The sequence below is a fragment of the Canis lupus genome, chromosome 11, assembly GCF_011100685.1.
Source record: "Canis lupus familiaris isolate Mischka breed German Shepherd chromosome 11, alternate assembly UU_Cfam_GSD_1.0, whole genome shotgun sequence".
Taxonomy (NCBI): domain Eukaryota; kingdom Metazoa; phylum Chordata; class Mammalia; order Carnivora; family Canidae; genus Canis; species Canis lupus.
In genome coordinates this window covers 66,692,084-66,711,600 of record NC_049232.1, presented here as the reverse complement: position 1 = coordinate 66,711,600, position 19,517 = coordinate 66,692,084, and the positions used below count along the sequence as shown (strand labels likewise).

Sequence of the window (19,517 nt, the reverse complement as noted above, 5' to 3'; positions counted from 1 at the left end):
GCTAGACAGACTCATAGAATTCACAGAAATATTTTATTTACTGAATTGCCAGATGATTTTAAAAGTATATAACTCAGGAACAACCAGATGGAAGAGATACATAGGGCAAGGTATGGGAAAGAGGCATGGAGTTTCTATACCCTTTGTCTTCACACCACTCTCTCAGCATTTCCCTATGTTCACCAACCCAGAAGCTCTCTGAACCCCATCCCTTTGGGTTCTAATGAAGGCTTCATTACATGCACATGATTGATTCAGTCATAGGCCATTGACAGTTGATTCAGGCTCCAGCCTTTCTCTCCTCTCTGGAAGTCAGAGGAATGGGGCTGAAATTCCAGCCCTCTGATCACATGGTTGGTTCTCTGGCAACAGAGAGGTTTTCCAAAAGTCACCTCATTAACATAACCAAATACACCTTTAGGAAATTCCAAGGGCTTTAGGAGTTCCTTGCCAGAAATTGGGATGAAGACCATATATATATTTCTTATTATAAAACACAACATGACGCTTACAATGTGAGATCTCTTTTGACTGGTTTCTTTCACTTAGCATAATGTTTTCAAGGTTCATCTGTGTTATAGCATGTATCAACACTTTGGTTTTTTTTTTTTATTTTTATTTATTTATGATAGTCACACACAGAGAGAGAGAGAGAGGCAGAGACACAGGCAGAGGGAGAAGCAGGCTCCATGCACTGGGAGCCCGACGTGGGATTCGATCCTGGGTCTCCAGGATCGCGCCCTGGGCCAAAGGCAGGCACTAAACCGCTGTGCCACCCAGGGATCCCCACTTTGGGTTTTTTTAATGGCCAAATAATATTCCATTGTGTGGACATAGCATATTTTATTTATCCATTCATTAGTTGATGGACATTTAGGTTGTTTTCAGTTTTTGGGTAGTACGAGTAATGCTGCTATAAATATTTGTGGGTAAGTTTTTGTGCATACATATGATTTCATTTCTCTAGTAGTAGAATTACTAGATCATATTGGTAACTCAGTATTTAACTGTTTGAGGAATTGCCAAATTATTTTCTAAGAAGCTGTACCATCTTGCATTTCCACAGGCAGTGTATGAAGGTTATAATTTATTTACATCCTTGCCAACACTTGTTATTTTCTGTCTTTTTTATTATAGCCATCCTAATGGGTGGCTCATTATATGTCATTATAGTTTTGATTTGCATTTCCCTCCTGGCTAATGATGTTTAGCATCTTTTTATGTAATTATTGACTTTTAGTTTATCTTCTTCAAGAAAATGTTTATTCAAATCCTTTGCCCATTTTCCAATTGGCTTATGTGTCTTTTTATAATTGAATTTTAAGAGTTTATTATATAGTCTAGATACAAGTCCCTTATTAGATACATGATTTACAAATATTTTCTTCTGTGGATTGTCTTTTCACTTAGTATCCTTTGAAGCACAATTTTTTTTGAAGCACAATTTTTAAAAAATTTTGATGAATTCCAATTTATCTGTTTTTTCTTTTGTCACTTCAGCTTTTAGCATCATATCTAAGAGGCTTTGCCTAAGTCACGAGGATTTATTCCTCTATTTTCTTTTAAGAGTTTACCTGGAATTTTTTTTTTTAGACACAGATCATGAACTGTCTCTGTTATAACCTACTGAAAGTATCCCATTGCACATTGAATAAAATCTAAAGTTCTTACCAGTATTATAATGCCCAACATGATGTAGTCCCTGCCTACCTATCTAAATTTACTCTGTTTCAGTCACCCTGACCTTTCTGCTTTTCTTAGACTATGCCAACCTTATTACTCCACTTTAGGCCTTTGTATAGCTCATTCCCTGCCATTATTCAGGTAGCTATGGAATTATCAGCTCCTCAGCTGCCCATTCACTAACTACCCTCTAATAGACCTCTTACCAACAATCTGGTTCTTACTTGATGCCATAATATTTTATTTTATTCATAACAGTGTTTACCACCTGACATTATGTTATTTGTTTGTTTGTCTCTCATCCCATTAACAGGTTAGCTTCATGAGGGTAAGAATTTTATTTGGAGTTCTACTACTCCATTCTCAGTGCCTAAAATGGTATTAGCACACTGTGGATACTCAGTTAATATTTCTTTTAAGTTAAGGAATTAGTGAATTGGAGTGGATGAATTTACCCAAATAGAATGATATGGAAAGAAAGCAAACATCATTTAGATTAGAAGCTGGTGAAATATCAGTATCTACAGTGTAGGCAGAGGAGGAGATGTCAGTGAACAAAGAACAGATGATATTGGACATGGAGGTAGGAGGAAATCCAGGAAATAACTTTTCTTTATAGAACATTTATATCTAAGAGGAGAGAACTGACTGGATTTTCTTAAAAATATAGTATCAATGATTATTACAAATTACTGATCCTATTAGTAGCATTTAAAACAAAAAAAAGATAATTGCAATCTAAATGCTACAATTTAAAAGTCTATAAATATTCACACAGGAATCAATGGTCTTATGAATAATATGGACCTGGGTGAGCTTGTTCCTTATATTGTGTTAAAGAGTAAAGGAGAAATTTAGAGATTTTTTCTATCAGTAATTTGAAGATACAACATACTTTTCTCCAGTTACATTGGGGAATTGCATTGATTTTGGTTCTTTCAGTCTGTGTAGGGAATTATTGAGGCTAAAATATTCTAGGATATCAGGAGGAAAAAGGCATACTAGAATGTGTAGTTAAATTGCAAGTAATATATTTATTTGTTAGAAAATTCATTTAAAAGTGCAGATATACCTGGATGAATCAGGAAACAGGCAAGGAATGGGCAAGGTCAAGGGAGCCAAAAAATTGCCCATGATCAGCAACACCAGGATGTTGTTAACACTAAGCTTGAAGGAGCAAGGGGACTGAGCAGTAATCAACTCAGTAAGAACTATGGCTAGCTGTAGGAGAGGGGCTATCTGACATGAGATGTAATTGTTGGTACAAGAATGCAGCCACTTCCAAATTGTGGCCCAGGAGAAAAGGATTTGGGAACAATAATATCCCAACTTGTCTCTCTTCCCACCTTTGATCTCCTGCCAATGCTTCCTATCAGCTGAACCCAACCAGAAGCAGAGAGCAAGGGAGCTTAGTTCAGGCATGAAGATGACGTTCCCAGGTTGAAGAACAGAATATAAAAGGTTGGATAATGATGTGGAAAAGCAAACATTGAAAATCCAACATAAGGAAAACTTGACAATGCATGGCAAAGTCTAAAAATCTGTATACCTTTAACCTCTTCATTTCTGTTTTTAGGAAACATATTTTGAGAAAACAGGCAAAGGCACAAAGATATCCCTTGCAGTATAATGGCAAGCAATTACAACAAATTTAAATTGCCAACAATAGGGAACTGTTTGAGTGAATTATGGCTTAGCGATACAGTGGGATCTTGTTCATCCATCAAAAATGAAGTGAATGTACATTGATTAACATATAAATGTACTCATGTTTTATTGTTTACCAGAAATGGCAGGTTTTATAATACTATGTACATGAATCCATTTTTGTTTTAAAATATCCAAAACTAATTGAGAAAGTGCATATTTTTTAAATTTGTCTCAAGTGTTGGGGCTAACTTTTCTCTGTATCTGTTGGAATATTGTAATTTTTCTACAATGAACATATACTATTTGTTAATAAAGATATTTTAAAATGGGACATCATATAATCAGTAATTTTATAATGTCATAGAAAAACAGTTACAGGAATGATGACCGAGATTGACTATGGGTTTGAGGAAATTGTTCCAAGTTCAAACCCAAACTCTCCAATCGAAATAGAGGAAGCCAGTTTATATACTGATACAGACTATAATGAAGTCTTTACACCTATTGGCGGTTTAGAAAAATGTTCAACACTTCAAACACAGAACAAAGGTGAGACATTTGTTATTTCTATTGTTATAAAACATTTCTTACTAACATACAGATTTTCATTTTGTTGAGTGTTTTTGTTTTATTGGATTTTTAATTTTTCTATTTTTTAAGGGTATCCACCTGCAAAATTATAATTCTAAGCTTTGCCACATTAGGAAAATATTTTTGTGTGTGTGAATTTGATTGTTTTTGGAGTTTCTGTGTCCTGGACATCAAAATAGCCTCAGATATTTGATCATATTGTGCTCACACCATATTATTATAACCAGATCTGATGACAGCAATCTGTTATAACATTAAAATAGTAGATTATTAAATGATGGCTGTATTTTATTTTCTAAAATATGCTCAAGATTTTCAGTCTCATCTAATATGAAACCATAATTCAAAGTAGAGATGCATTAGTTGCAGTATTAGATCAGGAAATTTACTTCGTTTTCACAAGTTTACCATAATTAATAATTAAAGTACATTTTATCCAAACTATATTCCAAATTTTCATCTTCCTTGAGGGTGCTAAATTCTTCCACTAGTGTAAAACTTGCGAGAACTACCTTTAAGACTTAAAGTTTAAGATATGCTATAGCGTGAGCTACAATAAATTAATAGATGATATATATAATAACGGTTCTTTTACTGCTGTTTTTTGTAAATACATAAGTTGTGTATAAAATTTTTACTGTTGGCAAATAGGTATGTGATGATTTAGTTAGATCCCTGTTAGTTAAAGATGAAAGAGTGTGAGAGATTTGCATTCAAGACTAAACTTGAGGGGCACCCAGGTAGCTCAGTTGGTTGAGCATCCAACTCTTGATCTTGAGGTTGTGGGATGGAGCCCTAGGTCTGGCTCTGTGCTCAACAGGGAGTTTGCTTCTCTCCCTCTTCCTCTTCCTCTTCCCTTGCTCCCCTCCTCCCCCAGCTCCCTCCCACTCATTCATGCACACAGTCTCTCTCTCTCTCTCCAAATTAACAAAATCTTTCAAAAAGAATAAAGACTAAACTTTAGAACATGATATTTTAGGAATAATCTGAATTTGGAGTCAAAAGATTTTATCATAGTCTAAATCTCCACTTTAAAAGTGGTGTAATTTGCCTTTGGCCCAGGGCGCGATCCTGGAGACCCGGGATCGAATCCCACATCAGGCTCCCGGTGCATGGAGCCTGCTTCTCCCTCTGCCTATGTCTCTGCCTCTCTCTCTTTCTCTCTCTGTGACTATCATAAATAAATAAAAATTTAAAAAAAAATAAAATAAAATAAAAGTGGTGTAATTTGAAGACAGCTATTAAAAATTTTATGGTTTTGGGGACGCCTGGGTGGCTCAGCAGTTGAGTGTCTGCCTTCGGCTCAGGGCATGATCCCAGAATTGTGGGATGGAGTCCCACGTTGGGCTCCCTGCAGTGAGCCTCCTTCTCCTTCTGTCTGTGTCTCTACCTCTCTCTCAGTGTCTCGCATGAATAAATAAATAAAATCTTTAAAAAAATTTTATGGTTTTCAAATTTCTTCTATAATATCTTTTAACTTATTCTAATTTCTTATAAAAATGTTTGTGGGGATCAACTAGTATATTTGTACACGTAATGAGATAGTTTGTAAAAAACATGACAGATATCAAACATAGCTATTATTATTAATGTGGAAAACTAGAAACCATTATTAGTAAACTTCATGATATCTGTCATGAACCAGAGTCAGAAACTTCCTAAACTACTATTCAGTGAATGAAAATATGCTTGGGTTTCCAAATACATATAAATTATCCATATCCTATATTGCCTTAGGGGTCCTGTGTCATTAGACATCATTTTATAAATTTAGATTTGCCAATTTCGTTTATTATCTTTGCAGCTCTATTGATTGCTGCCAGATTTATAGATATTTTGGTCTCAATGTTTAAATCAAAAGGAATGCATTATGTTTTGAAATTCAACTGATACTGTAAATTTTGTCTTAAATGTAGTTAATTACCAAATTATACGTTAATGTCAAAACGTTTCTTTAAGACAAAAACAGTGGGTAATTTTCTTTTATTGGTTTGTTGATATATACTAATATTCCTACAACACTCACATATTATTTGTTAATAAATGTAATTATTTTATGAATATCATTTCAGATGTCCTAGCAATATATAAGCAAATGCAAATGTAGCTTTATTTTAAATTTAATTTTATTTTTATTATTTTTTTAAAGATTTCCTTATTTATTTAACAGAGAGATTGAGAGAGAAAGAGGAGAGGGGCAGAGAGAATCAGGCAGATTCTGGGCTTAGCGTGGAGCCTGTTGCAAGGCTCAATCCCACCACCCTGAGATCATAACTTAAGCTGAAACCAAGAATCAGATCCTTAACTGACTGCACCACCCAGGCATCTCTATTTTTGATTAAAAAAAAATTGTACATGCAGACAGTTTAGAGAATCAAATAGTTACTCAAAATTTGTAATAAAAAGCAGCAGTCCTCTGACTTCATCAACTACCCACATGTTTTTTTCCTTTTTTTTTAATGTATTTAAAGTGTAGAATGTGATAATTTAATACATATATATATATACATCATAAAAGATTCCCATCATTGAATTAACACATCCATCACTTCACATATTTACTTTCTTTTTTTTTTTTTTTTTTGGTAAGAACACTTAAGTTCTATTTTCTTTTTTTTTATTTATTTATTTTTGTTTTGTTTTGTTTTTTAATTTTTTTTTAAGTTCTATTTTCTTAGCAAATTTCAGTTATACACTGCATAGTATCAACTATAGTTACTGTTTTATACATCAGATCCTCACACTTTATTCATCTTACAACTAGAAGTTTGTACTGTTTTACTAACCTTTCCTATTTCCCCACAGCCGAGTCCCAGGCCTTGGCAACCACAATTCTACTCTGTTTTCATGAATTCTACTTTTCTTTTTTATTCCACATACAAGTGATATCATGCAGTATTTGCTATTCTCTGCCTGGCTTATTCCACTTAGCAAAATATCCTCCATGTTCATCCATAATGAAAATTTCAGGATTTCCTTCTTTTTTAAGATTGAACAGTATTTTCTTAAATCTGTGTGTATAAAACACATTTTAAAGAAAACAATATTTTCTTTATCAATTGTTTTCTTTAAAACACATTTTCTTTATCCACTTATCTGTGGACAGACACTCATATGGTTTCCACACCTTGGCTGTGGAATAATGCTGCAGTGGGAGTACAGATACCTCTAAGACAGTGATTTTGTTGCCCATCTGTGTCTTCCTTTACAACATTTATCTTTTTTTTTTTTTTTTTTTGTCTTATTGTGCTGACTAGGACCTCCAGGACATTGTTTAATAGAAACAGTGATGTTACCATCCTCATCTCGTTCTTGACAGTAAAGGAAATACTTTAAAGTTTCATCATTAAAAATGATGTAAATATCATTTCAGTGGTGAATCATTTACAATGCCTATGTCAGTTTCAATGGTTAAATGTTGGAAGAATTTACTTTATTGGGTTGAAGAAGCTCTTTCTCTATTGAGTTTGCTAAGAGTTTTTGATCATGAAAGAGGACTGAATTTTATTAATGTTTCCTACATCTGTTAAGATAGCTACATCCTAAATATGAAGAATGTCCCTTATTAAAAACTTCCAAACCTTTAATCTAAACATAAATCGTTTTTCTATTGGGATCATATTGTATCTGCATTATATTATTTTTAATTGTTAACATTATCTTGAGAACATTTCACAATGCACTTGTCTTCAAAAGCATTCTTTGTTCTTTTAATGACTGCAGTTCTAAATCTTATGTATCATACATTCCCCAATTTGAGAAGACTAATGTTGTTTTTAATTTCAAATATGTACATAAATGTATGCTTCCATTTCCAATTCTTTCTGTAGAGTAAATTCATGGAAATGGAATTATTTAATATAAGTATTTTTTAAACTATACATTCACTAGCATGATATGAGAATATCCTATTCATACTAGCCTTATCATCATTGGGTATATTTACTACTGATATTGTGTTAATACATTTTAATCAATGTGATGGGCAGAATTATATTTTACTTGGATTTAAAAAATTATTTGTTTGGGGTACCTAGGTGGCTCAGTAGGTTGAGAGCGCAATTCTTGATTTTCGCTAGGGTCATGATCTCAGAGTCCTGAGACCAAGCCCCGCATGGGGCTCCATGCTGGACAGGGAGTCTGCAAGATTCTCTCCCACTCCTCTCCCTCTGCCGCTCCCCCTACTTGAGCTCATATGCACCCACACACTCACTGTCTCATTCTCTCTCTAAATAATAAATAAATAAAATCTACAAAAATTTTTCATTTTACTGGACATTTGCATATTTTTATTTTGTGAAATGATTTGCTTATCTATTTTTCTCTTCTTACATTTTATCTGTATATGTCAAAGATATATTTAATGTATATTTAATTTAAAACTAACCAGGCTATCAATGTTTTCCTTTAAGGTTTCTTTCATTGCTTTTTTACTTAGAAAATTCTTCCTAAAATTAGAAAAATATGTATTCATGTTTTCTTTAAGATTTTCCTTAAGATTTTGGTATCATTTATGGCATAGTCTTTCCTTTCTTTACTGATTAGATATGCCACTTACAAAATATGCTAAATCCTTGCCACATTAGAGTGTTTCTGGATATTATGTTCTATTAATTTGTCTATTATTGTACCATACAGTTTTAACTATTTAATATATAATAATAACATGTATTAATATCTTATTTTTTGTTATTAAATTTTTTTCCTACTCTCATGTATTCTTCTAGATTTACTTTCAGTAAATCAGTTTTTTAATTTCCAAAAGAGATCTCTTGAGAAATTGTAATGTCATTGAAATTTTTTACTTTTTTTTTTTACCATTAGTCTTACTAACCAGAAAAATGATTTATCTTGCCTTTTATTCAATTTTTTAAATGGTCCTCATTAAACTTTTATATTTTCTTTCATATACTTTCTGCACATGTTTGTTATGTTGATTTCTTGATGTTTGTATACTTGTCATCATTATGAATGAATTTTCCATTAATTGGGGGGAGGGTTATATACGTTTGAAAACCGGAGATTTTCTAATTTATTTTTAATCAGGCACCTAGTGAACTCCTTTATTTGTTTTCATTTAGTAATCTTGGGTTTTCTAGGTAGATAAAGGAATCTTCTGCAAGAATAAACTTGTCTGTCCTGTCAAGTAGATCTCTACTGTTTCTTTTCATAGTTAACTAGCAAAATATTTGCTTCTTTGTAACAATTCAACACTTCTTTACAATAGAGGAAAACAGTATCCTCATATCTGTATAGAAGAGCTATAATAAAGTAAGGACTCCAGGAAGTGTTGTATAACCTTAAGAATATACGGAAGTAGCACCCTTCGTAAAACAACTTTTGTGTGGTTACAAAGAACATTGGTTGTAGTGTGTTGCTGCCCTCAAGTGGCTCTATCAAAAATGGATGGTTGGAAAATAAGACCTCATAACTGGTAGATGTTTCTTTCCATAGACTTGCAGAAATAGTAGGATGAGCCTACTCATCTAGAAAGAGAAAATGGCTAGAGGACCTGTTGGAGATATAAACAAATGCTGTTTGGATTTTTACTACTAATACGACTTCAGTAATCAGAATGGATATACAAATGAACTATGTTTAATTGTCAAACATAAGCCCTGTTTAGATACGGAATTGATTGGCTAGCTCTCTTTGGTATATAAAAGAACTATGCCAAATTTGTTATGGGAAGCTCTTGGCCATGAAATTATCAGAAACTTGGCAGGTTCAGATAAGTAATCTCTTAAGAGGCTAGTTTATGGAACAAATTCTCTTTTGGCACTTCAAGGTAACACCAGGCAAAGGGATGTTTCCTGGCTGCCTGCTTAACACCACATATTTATTAGACACATGCATGCCAATGATGTAGTTGGTCCTGGGAGTCATCACTCCATGCTATTCCTCGCTCATGACATTTTAAATTTACTTAACTGAAAGGTTACTACCCAGAACAAGAGATTGTTGCTCGTGCTTCCTTGTAGCTTTGGCTTTGGGGAGTTTGGCTTTCTGAATAGCTCTTCATCTAAACTTATATTTTCCCTTTCTTCCTTCCACTCAGGAGCTTATAGTAGAATGGGAACAGGTTTTACATTCCTTCCTTTGGCTCAGAAAGTGTTAAAGCACTGACGTAGTTGGCTAAGATTCTAAAGTAACCTGAACATTATAGGGTGGAGATCGACGGGAGAAATTTATTCCAGTAATTAACTGTTAGCATTAGTGTTTCCTAATATATGATGTATCACACTTGTCAAGTACTTTGCCATATTACTTTCATTATAATCAACTTGCCAATGAAAATTTTATTTCTATATTATACCAGAAACAATTTTTTAAATCATTACAGTGATAGAATCTGAATTGATCTCATTTGTAGGTTTTGTAGACCATCTCCTTTCCCTACATCTCTGAACCTCTAGGGATGAATTCAAGACTTTAAGAGGTAAAATGATGCAGAGAAAAGACTAGGTTCCACAAAAGTCAAATGCTTTTATTTCTTTACAACTCTGATTAGGCTACCCCTGGTTATTTTGGAGGATATGGCTGCAAGATATTTTCCACCAATTATTAATCTTTGTTGAAAAGAAAAGCCATTACAACTCTTTCAGGATGTTTGGTTACTAGTCAGTGTACTAAGTAATGCTAAAATTTACTGAGCTTTTGCCTATATGCCAATCCTATGCTGCATGCTTTATATGCACAATACAATAAAGAATTAAAGAATTTAAAGGATGTTTAAATGGCTAATTGCAGTAACTAACTAAATCCCTTTGTGTAACTTTTAGATTTTTTCTTATTCCTTTACATTTCTTTTTTTTCAGATTTATATATTGATGAAGAAATCCTTTTTGTAAATAACTTGATGACATATAAAAGTCAGCTACCAACTGTGCATACTCTGTTGAGTAGGCTAAAACCATTTTTGATAAAGGACCCCATTTTAGATTTCAAAGAACAGATCTTCACAGAAGCTAATTTCTTCAGGTACTTAATTGTCTGATGCAAATATTTTTAAGGGAGAAAATATCTTTGTATGCTCACAAGTCTAGATGTTATCAATAATAATATTTATCATTTATCTCAATTCCAGGTTTTTCTCTTTTTTTTCAATTCCAGTTTTAATCATTGTGTTAAATTATTATTTAATTTGGTTGGCTACATTTAGTATGTACCTTGCTTTTTTTTAGTAGACACTAATTTAATGTTTTATTTTTTGTTAAGGGAACATTTCTCATTTCAAGGAGATTTGAAAAGTCTTGTGAAAGAAGATTTTTACATGCATAAAGAGAACTTTTGTCAGGAAAAGCTAGAAGATACAGTAGGTTTAAATGAAACTGTAATACTTGCTTTCAGTAATGTTTTTATAAAAGTTGGTAAAGCACACTTTTATAAATTTCAGTAATATGCATTAACTATCTACTATTGTCAAGTTAAAAAAGACTTGGTAATAGGTTAAATATACCAGTAACGGAGTCAAATTTACTTTAAGATAGTGGTTCTAAACTGTGGTTGCACATTGGAATTACTTGGAGAGTTTTAATAAAATCCTGGAGCCTGGGTCCTACTCAGATGTATTTTGGTTGATATTGTGCAGCCGAGGTATAGTGAATTTAAAAATATTTCTTAGTGATTTTAATAAATCTACCTGGTATAGAACATTAAGTGGTCATATTCTAATTAAAAAAATGGAAAGCAGAGCTAGAAATGTTGATTTTGATTTGTGAGTTACACACAAAACAGCACTATGTCAGAGAAGTTTCTCATTGAAGTAGTAAGAATAAAGATGGTCTGAGACTTCATTTTAGGTGCTGCCTGTGGTTAATAAGGAAGATAGCATCATTACATATTAAAGATCAAATTCCTCAAAGGCATCCCTTCTTTTTTAGCATACAGTTCCGATAGACACAAAATTGTTACTATGATATTATTATGTAAAGAATTTTAGCAGTTGAGAGTGCAAAGAATTTTTTACAATTTAACAAACTCGGAAAACTAGGCCCATATAGATTCAATGCATTTATAAATTACTTTAAACATTTTTTTGAAACAACTGAAAATGTTTCATATTTGGGGCTTTTCTTAAGACATTCAAAGAATATAGATAGAAATGTAAATATAGATACAGATACAGATATCATAAGGCATTTAAAGGGTTTCCTTACAATTAAAAATGTTAATATACATGGTGAAAATATTAATTTACCTATTAGCTTCTTTTCTAGTCCCCCCATCCCTCACCTATTAGCTCTGAGAATTGTGCACATAGAATCCCGTTCTGTAGGAATGAAAAAGAAGTGTATTTAATGACATGTAGCAAAGATCCATTCCATTTCATCTACCCTTTTAACTTCTCTCCATTCACTATTTCTTATCTACTACAGTGATTATTTTTAATTCAGAAGTTTAGAAATTTGTTATTAGGCCAAAAGAAGATATTTCTGCATCTAGAATACTGTACATCACTAGTATAATCAGTGGCCATAAAAGACATTACTCAGAACATTGCTTGTAGTATATTTTTGGCTACTATACCTCTATTTTTTAAAAAATGTTTTAATAACATTAAAATTTTTGAATATTTAGTCTAAAATTTGATACACCAATTAAACAAATTATATCTGTGAGTCCAGAAATACTTACCTGGAAAAGCTCCCTAAAAGCTTGTTTTACTTATACTATTTCAGCCATCAATTTTGTCTGAGTGTGAATTCTTAATATCTACAAGCTCCAAACAAGAAGCTGATATTCCATCACTCTCCGAACTGAAGGAATCATTAAACTTAGTTCCAGAAATAATAAATTATGCAGATGAAAATGAACTTTTCAAAAGAGGTGAGAATAAATTTAAAAATCCATTACTTGTAAAAACTATTTAATAGTGTTTGTTATAAAAGTACTTGAAAAAAAAAAAAAGTACTTGACTAAACTGTTTTCTGTTTAAAAAACCTCCAGATTTTTATTTATTTATTTTGAACTCCCAGATTTTTAAAAAGTGTTCTGCAGGTAAATCTTAGAATTATTGTTGGTGAGACTCTTTTCTCATTGTCTTTCTCTTTATACACTTGCAAACTTAAAACATCTCTCAAATTAACCATTTCAATATAATTATACAAGTAAATCTAAATCACCTATGACTATACTAATTTTTTAAAGTTGTTTTCTAATAAACAATGACAAAGTACTAACAACTTCTATGCTGACTTTAGTTAGATATGGAGAAGCTCAGAGTAAGGTCGTGATTCATGGAATCAGGTAACTGGGAGAATCATAACCTAAAATGTAGATTTTTTTTATCCCAGTTAGACTTAGTCAATATTGTTGAATTTTTCTGATGACAATTTAAGCCCAGATATTTAACTACTCTTTTATAAATTCCAATTGAAATCATTAAAGATATATAATATTAGGGAGGAGTGAAGGGAGATTTATGATATCCATTGAGAACAAGGATGCTTCCCATTACTAGACCACAGACTTGAAGGAATTCTTACAGATAAGACTAGATCAAGTATCAGCCTACAAATCAAAGCAAGGGAATGAAAAATCAACCTGAGTAAGTTAATCAAATTCATACCAGAACTTGAAAATTTAGCAGGGCTTAAAACTGCAGGGTGGCCCATTGGCTTATTAGCAGGACACAAATCCATGAGTGCTAACGTAAAGGACAAGTGACTTTACTGACTGACTGTTGTGTTCCACTCCCAGCCTTCAGTTGGTTCTGATAGTATACTAAGTAAAACGGTGTCATTGCCACAGAGGAACAAACAACATTACAAAAAAACCTGATGTGGTAGTACTTATGCTGATAGTAGTCTTTCTTACTTTTCTTTTCAGATCTTACTGCCAAGCATGGAAGTGACATTGAGGATATAAAATGCAGCTCCACAGAAATTTTGGCCATTCAAAGCCATTGTGAACCAGAGAATAGTGAACCAGGTAGAAATTTTGGATGAATCATTGAGTTTATCAGCGGTTAGCTATATGTGATATAAAAGTATAATACACTCACATGTAAGGTCTACTATGAGACAGTTTTCATGTTTAAAATTTTATTATTGCAATCCAAGTTGTCATTTTTTCTCTTATCTGTCCATTTGCATTTGTTACTATCATTAACCGATTATCCTTCTAACATCAAAACTGCATAAGATACAGAGTTACAAAGACTGAGGAAGAAGAACAGAGGAAATAGCATTAATATTTAAATCTGAAATCTTATTATAGTTCATTAAATAAAATTTTATATTTTACCTCATTATTAGTAATCTTGCTGACCTTTGTGCTTTTGTAAATTTAACTTTTTAATCAATTAAAACAATCCTGGGCAGCCCGGGTGGCTCAGTGGTTTAGCACCACCTTCAGCCCAGGGCCTGATCCTGGGCACCCAGGATTGAGTCCCACATCAGGCTCCCTGCATGGAGCCTGCTTCTCCCTCTGCCTGTGTCTCTGCCTCTCTCTCTGTGTGTGTGTCTTATGAATAAATAAAATCTTTAAAAAATTTAAAACAATCCTATCATTATTGTTACTATTATTATCATACCAGATTTGGACTCTGAATCTTCTTTTGTTCCACTGTAATATCAAGTTGTGTTGCTTCTTAACTATGTTGATGAGGGGCACCTGGGTGGTTCAGTTGATTAAGCATCTGCCTTTGGCTTAGGTCATGATCCCAGGGGCCTGGGCTCAAGCCCTGCATCGGGCTCCCTGGTCTGCTTCTCCCTCTCCCTCTGCCCTTCCCTCTGCTCATGTACTCTCTTTCTCTCTCTCTCTCATAAATAAATAAAATATTTTAAAAATTGAGTAGCTATTTTGATGATACTATTATTTAGTTACATTTATTTTATTTATTTATTTATTTATTTATTTATTTATTTATTTATTTTAGCGGGGGGTGGAGGGAGGTAGGCAGAGGTAGGGGAAGAGAGAGAATCTTACACAGGCTCTATGCCCAGTGTGGAGCCTAATATTACAACCCTGAGATCATGATGTGAGCCAAAATCAAGTCAGATACTTAACTGACTGAGCCACCCAGGTGCTCCTGTAGTTACATTTATAATTAAATCATATTAATCATCTATTTGGAAGTTTACTGCTTTATTTATGAAAGTGTTAGAAACACACTGACTGCTTATGAAAAAATGAGTTTCAGTTTCTGAAGCCCACCCCATAAATATGTAATTCTGTGCTGGGCCACCCAGACTCCAGACTTATTAAGGCAAAGAATTAGTCTCCATTAATACTATTTACTTAACATCACCAATATTTAGTATGAAGACAAAAATAGTACTGTCTGCTAAGTACTGACAACTTAAGTTGTCAGAATTGAAAGCATAATTATACATAAGACTCTTAGAATTTCTCTCATACAGTAAACTCAATAAAGTTTAGTTGTCAGTGTATTTTTTAAATCACTACTATCACTGTTGAGACAGCATGTGATATATGTGTAATTTCTTATAGATGGAAATTTAAAACTATTATTTTGTATTTCAAGTAGCCCAAATGTCTTTTTATTAAAACTTTGTGTTGGGGATGCCTGGGTGGCTCAGCGGTTAAGCACCTGCGTTTGGTCCAGGGTGTGTTCCTGGAGTCCAGGGATCGAGTCCCACGTCAGGCTCCCTGCAGGGGGCCTGTTTCTCCCTGTGCCTGTGTCTCTGCCTCTCTCTCTGTGTCTCTCATGAATAAATAAATAAAAATCTTTAAAAAAATAAGTAAAATAAAACTTTGTGTTGTAGCAGAATGATCAATATAATAGTCACTTACAAAGAGTTCTAAACTAAATTTTATTCAATGTTTATGTAATTAATTATTTTTTAAACTTTTTGTATTCTAGTGGAGTTAGAAATGCCATTAACTCATCTACATCTAACAAACCAACCTTCTTCCGTGACTTCATTATGTACAAGACTTCAGACATTTCCATTTTCTCCTGTTTGTAAAATGTAAGTAAAGATTATAACTAGAACTCAAATTACAATTCAAAATAACCAGTCTTAGGCAGCCTGGGTGGTTCAGCGGTTTAGTGCTGCCTTCAGCCCAGGGCGTGATCCTGGAGACCCAGGATCAGGTCCCACGTTAGGCTCCCTGCATGGAACCTGCTTCTCCCTCTGCTCGTGTCTCTGCCTCTCTCTCTGCATCTCTCTGTGTCTGTCATGGATAAATAAAATAAAATCTTTAAAAAAAAATAACCAGTCTTTAATTAAATCCCTCCATATAAAAGCAATTTCCAAGATACCTCTGTGAAAGAATGTAAACAAAAACAGTGTTTATAGTAAGCAAATAGAATATACGAATATATATGTATATACTTATTTTTATATGTATAGAATATCTTTAAAAAGATGCAAGAATCAAGTAACTTTGGTTATGTCTGGGAGGGAACTGGGTAGCCTGGCAATATGGGAGCTAGTAAGTGATAGAGCCAGGTTCTTTCATATTTTTAGTATTTTGAATGTGAACATATTACCATTTAAAATAAATAACTTGAAAAATTTTAAAGATTCTGGCACTAGAACAATTTGCTTAGGATATTGCCACTGGATACCTGCCAATGGAGCTCCCACTATTGGCACTCACTGCTATGAAAGACAGTGTAGTTGTATATTTATTTGCTCAGGCTGCCTTAACAAATACAATAGATGAATGGCTTAAACACCCAGACTATGTTAAATTAATTTAAATTTATTTAGTTTGGAGGCTAGAAGTCTAAGATTAAGCAGGAGTGGATTCATTATGAGATGTCTTTCCTTGGCTTCATCTTAGGTAACTGTCTTCTATCTTCTTTTTTTTAAAAAAAGATTTTATTTATATATTTATTTGAGAGAGAGAAAGCATGAGCAGGGGAAGGGGCACAGGGAGAGAGAGAAGCAGACTCCCCGCTGAGCATGGAGCACCATGTGAGGGCTGACACTGGGCCCCTGAATCCCAAGATCATATCCTGAGCTGAATCAGCCACTTAACCAACTCAACCACCCAGGTGCCCTGTCTAGCTTTCTCTTCTTACAATCTTTCCTCCATGCATGTCTATGTCCTAAATTCCTATTCATATTGGATTAGCTTCTATCTTAACCACCCCATTTTAACTTAATTATCTCTTTAAAGGCCTTGTCTCCAAATACAGTCACATTCTGAGGTACTGAGAATTAGAGCTTCAATATATGAATTTGCCCTCCAGTGGAGTCTGAGATAGCTTTTGTTGCTATCTTCTACCATGTGGCATCGTGTATCTTAATGTTTTCTAAATTAGATCAGTCTGCTATCCGGAATTGTCTCTGCATTTCCTTTCTCTTATGCCCGTTACAAAACTAGGAGCATAACCAGTCCATCCCCTTTTATCCCCACTGTAACCTTGAAACTTAATGAGTCCTAAAATAATACATTTTCTGGAAAATTACAGGAAAGTCTACAAGTGTCTGACGAATTATTCCCAGAATGGATGCTGTGGGAGCTGAGTATTGAGTTTTGAGTTCTTAGCTCTGATTGGCTAATCTGTCAGAGGAGAATTCTGTTGGATTTTTGGGAGCAACTGGAGCAACTTATCACTAGCTGCTCAGGTTTCTATTTAATGGTCTCAGGAAGGTGTCACAGCACACAATGAAGGAGTCTGGTATTGAGGGCCCCAACTACCTTCATCTGGCAAAGGATTGTGTCATTTGGGGAATAAACCTATGATATATAGAATCTACCATGAATCAGAACTGCCCCTATCAGATTCTAACTCTAAAAATAATCTCACAGAACAAGTACAGAAACTACTTATAATTTGTTTAAATACTTTTAGTTCCTTGGCTAAGGTGCAGATGTTTATTTGCAGGGCATGTACTATCTTTTTTAGTGCTCTTTTACTTCACATACCCTAATCCATCTATTAGGGCAGATTGATAATCAAAAACAGAAACTAGCAGAGATTAGTACAATCTTGAATTTCAATCGGATATTAAAAGTATTTACTTAATTATCATAAACTTTTAATCACACAAGCTATATATCTACTTACTGTTATAACTCAACTAATTAGAACTTACAAAACTTAAGTCTTTTCTATGTATTATTATTTGCATAAGTTAGAACAAAAAAGGCTTTTTAAAATTAGCCATAGGTTCTAGGGCCATTGGAAACAACTTAAAGAGGTCATCTCATCATGCTACATTCATTAGCAAAAGGTAAATCACTTCAATTTGGTTAATGAATATAAAAACCTTAAAATTCCTGTTTAAAAAATGGATTTTCACCTCAACTGTGTACCTAAAAACAAAGAAAAAAGTGTTAAAATTTTTAAAAAAAGGAAATATAAAATGTAGTGTTACTATACCTTTAACTTGATTTTATGTCCCCAGTTACTTCTATTTCAATACACAAGATTTTTGCTGGAAATATAACCAATTAACAAATATTTTGAGTGCTTACCACATGTCAAACTCTATGCTAGACTTTCTGAAGCTGAAAAGTCTGTGTAGCATCAGACTTTATTTCCATGCTGATTACTGAATTATGAACTTATTTTTATGTATGACTAAACAATATATCAAATTCAGACATGTCTTCAGAAAGTTATATTAAAAGTAAGAATATTTGTTTATTTTATGATCTCCTGTTGGCCTTGGCTTGCCTTCCTTTTGCTTTAAAGTAATTACCTATAATCTGAGGAGTCTGCTTGTCAAAGAGATCTTGGTGTAAGGTTCAAGAATTATCTAGAATCTCACATGTTGCCACCTCATGATAGATTTTGGTTTATGTTGGTAAACTGGATAGCTTAGACATAAAACCTAGCTAGCTTTCTACTACCTGAGACTGTCAACTTAACTAGCAGTACTTATAATTAGCGTGCCCATATATGTCCCATATGAACAAAGAAACAGAATACAATCAATTCTTTCTTTGCAGGGGGTTGGGACACCTGGGTGGTTCAGTGGGTTAAGTGTCCACCTTTGGCTCAGGTCATGATCCCAGGGTCCTGGGATCAAGCCCCACATTGAGCTCTGCATTGTGCTCCCTGCCCCATGGGGAGCCTGCTTCTTCCTCTCCCTCTGCTGCTTCCCCTGCTTGTGCTCACTCTCTCTCTCTGTCAAATAAATAAATAAAATCTTTTTAAAAAATTCTTGCCTTGGAGTGAGAGGTTTGGGGGCATAGATCAAAGGGTTTATGGATTAGTGTTATTTTCCCTACCAACGCCATAACTTCATAGCTACTGATAAACTGTGATTTACACTAATTGTCATGCGTCTTTCTTCCTTTCTCTTCCTGGCACCCCAAGACATGCAAACAGACATACATCACTCACACACCCACTGAGATTGAAGAACCTGAAATAAACTTTAGAACTAAACTTTTACCTTCCTAAGAAGTTAGAGGGGACAACTTTTTCACAATGACCCTCAACCAGGAGTGGCTCCAGAATTTGTTTAGAACGGACTTGGGGACAGCAATTTCATAAAAATTTGTATTAAAGCTATTGTCTTATATAGAAAGCACAGTAATTTTACATAAATTATATTTTTATTTTGCGTGGCTTGTAGGGTTGGTGCCGGCACACTTCATGGAAGGAAGTGCTAAAACCCTCCTAAGTCAGCCTCCTCTGGCTCCAGGTTCCCTTGAGG

At 33.8% G+C, this 19,517-nt stretch overlaps 1 protein-coding gene across 4 annotated transcripts in view; it reads left to right on the top strand.

Annotated features, from left to right (window-relative positions):
• SHOC1 (shortage in chiasmata 1) overlaps window positions 1-19,517 on the top strand; it is an 88,544-nt gene that overhangs the window by 23,931 nt on the left and 45,096 nt on the right. For 3 of the 4 annotated variants that reach the window (XM_038553108.1, XM_038553106.1, XM_038553107.1), the window contains 6 exons: window positions 3,698-3,882; window positions 10,743-10,905; window positions 11,143-11,239; window positions 12,606-12,753; window positions 13,756-13,857; window positions 15,755-15,863. In XM_038553108.1, the coding sequence (XP_038409036.1) occupies window positions 3,698-3,882; window positions 10,743-10,905; window positions 11,143-11,239; window positions 12,606-12,753; window positions 13,756-13,857; window positions 15,755-15,863 (804 nt within the window). The remainder of the gene's footprint in view (window positions 1-3,697; window positions 3,883-10,742; window positions 10,906-11,142; window positions 11,240-12,605; window positions 12,754-13,755; window positions 13,858-15,754; window positions 15,864-19,517) is intronic. The other variant, XM_038553109.1, reaches the window with a different exon arrangement.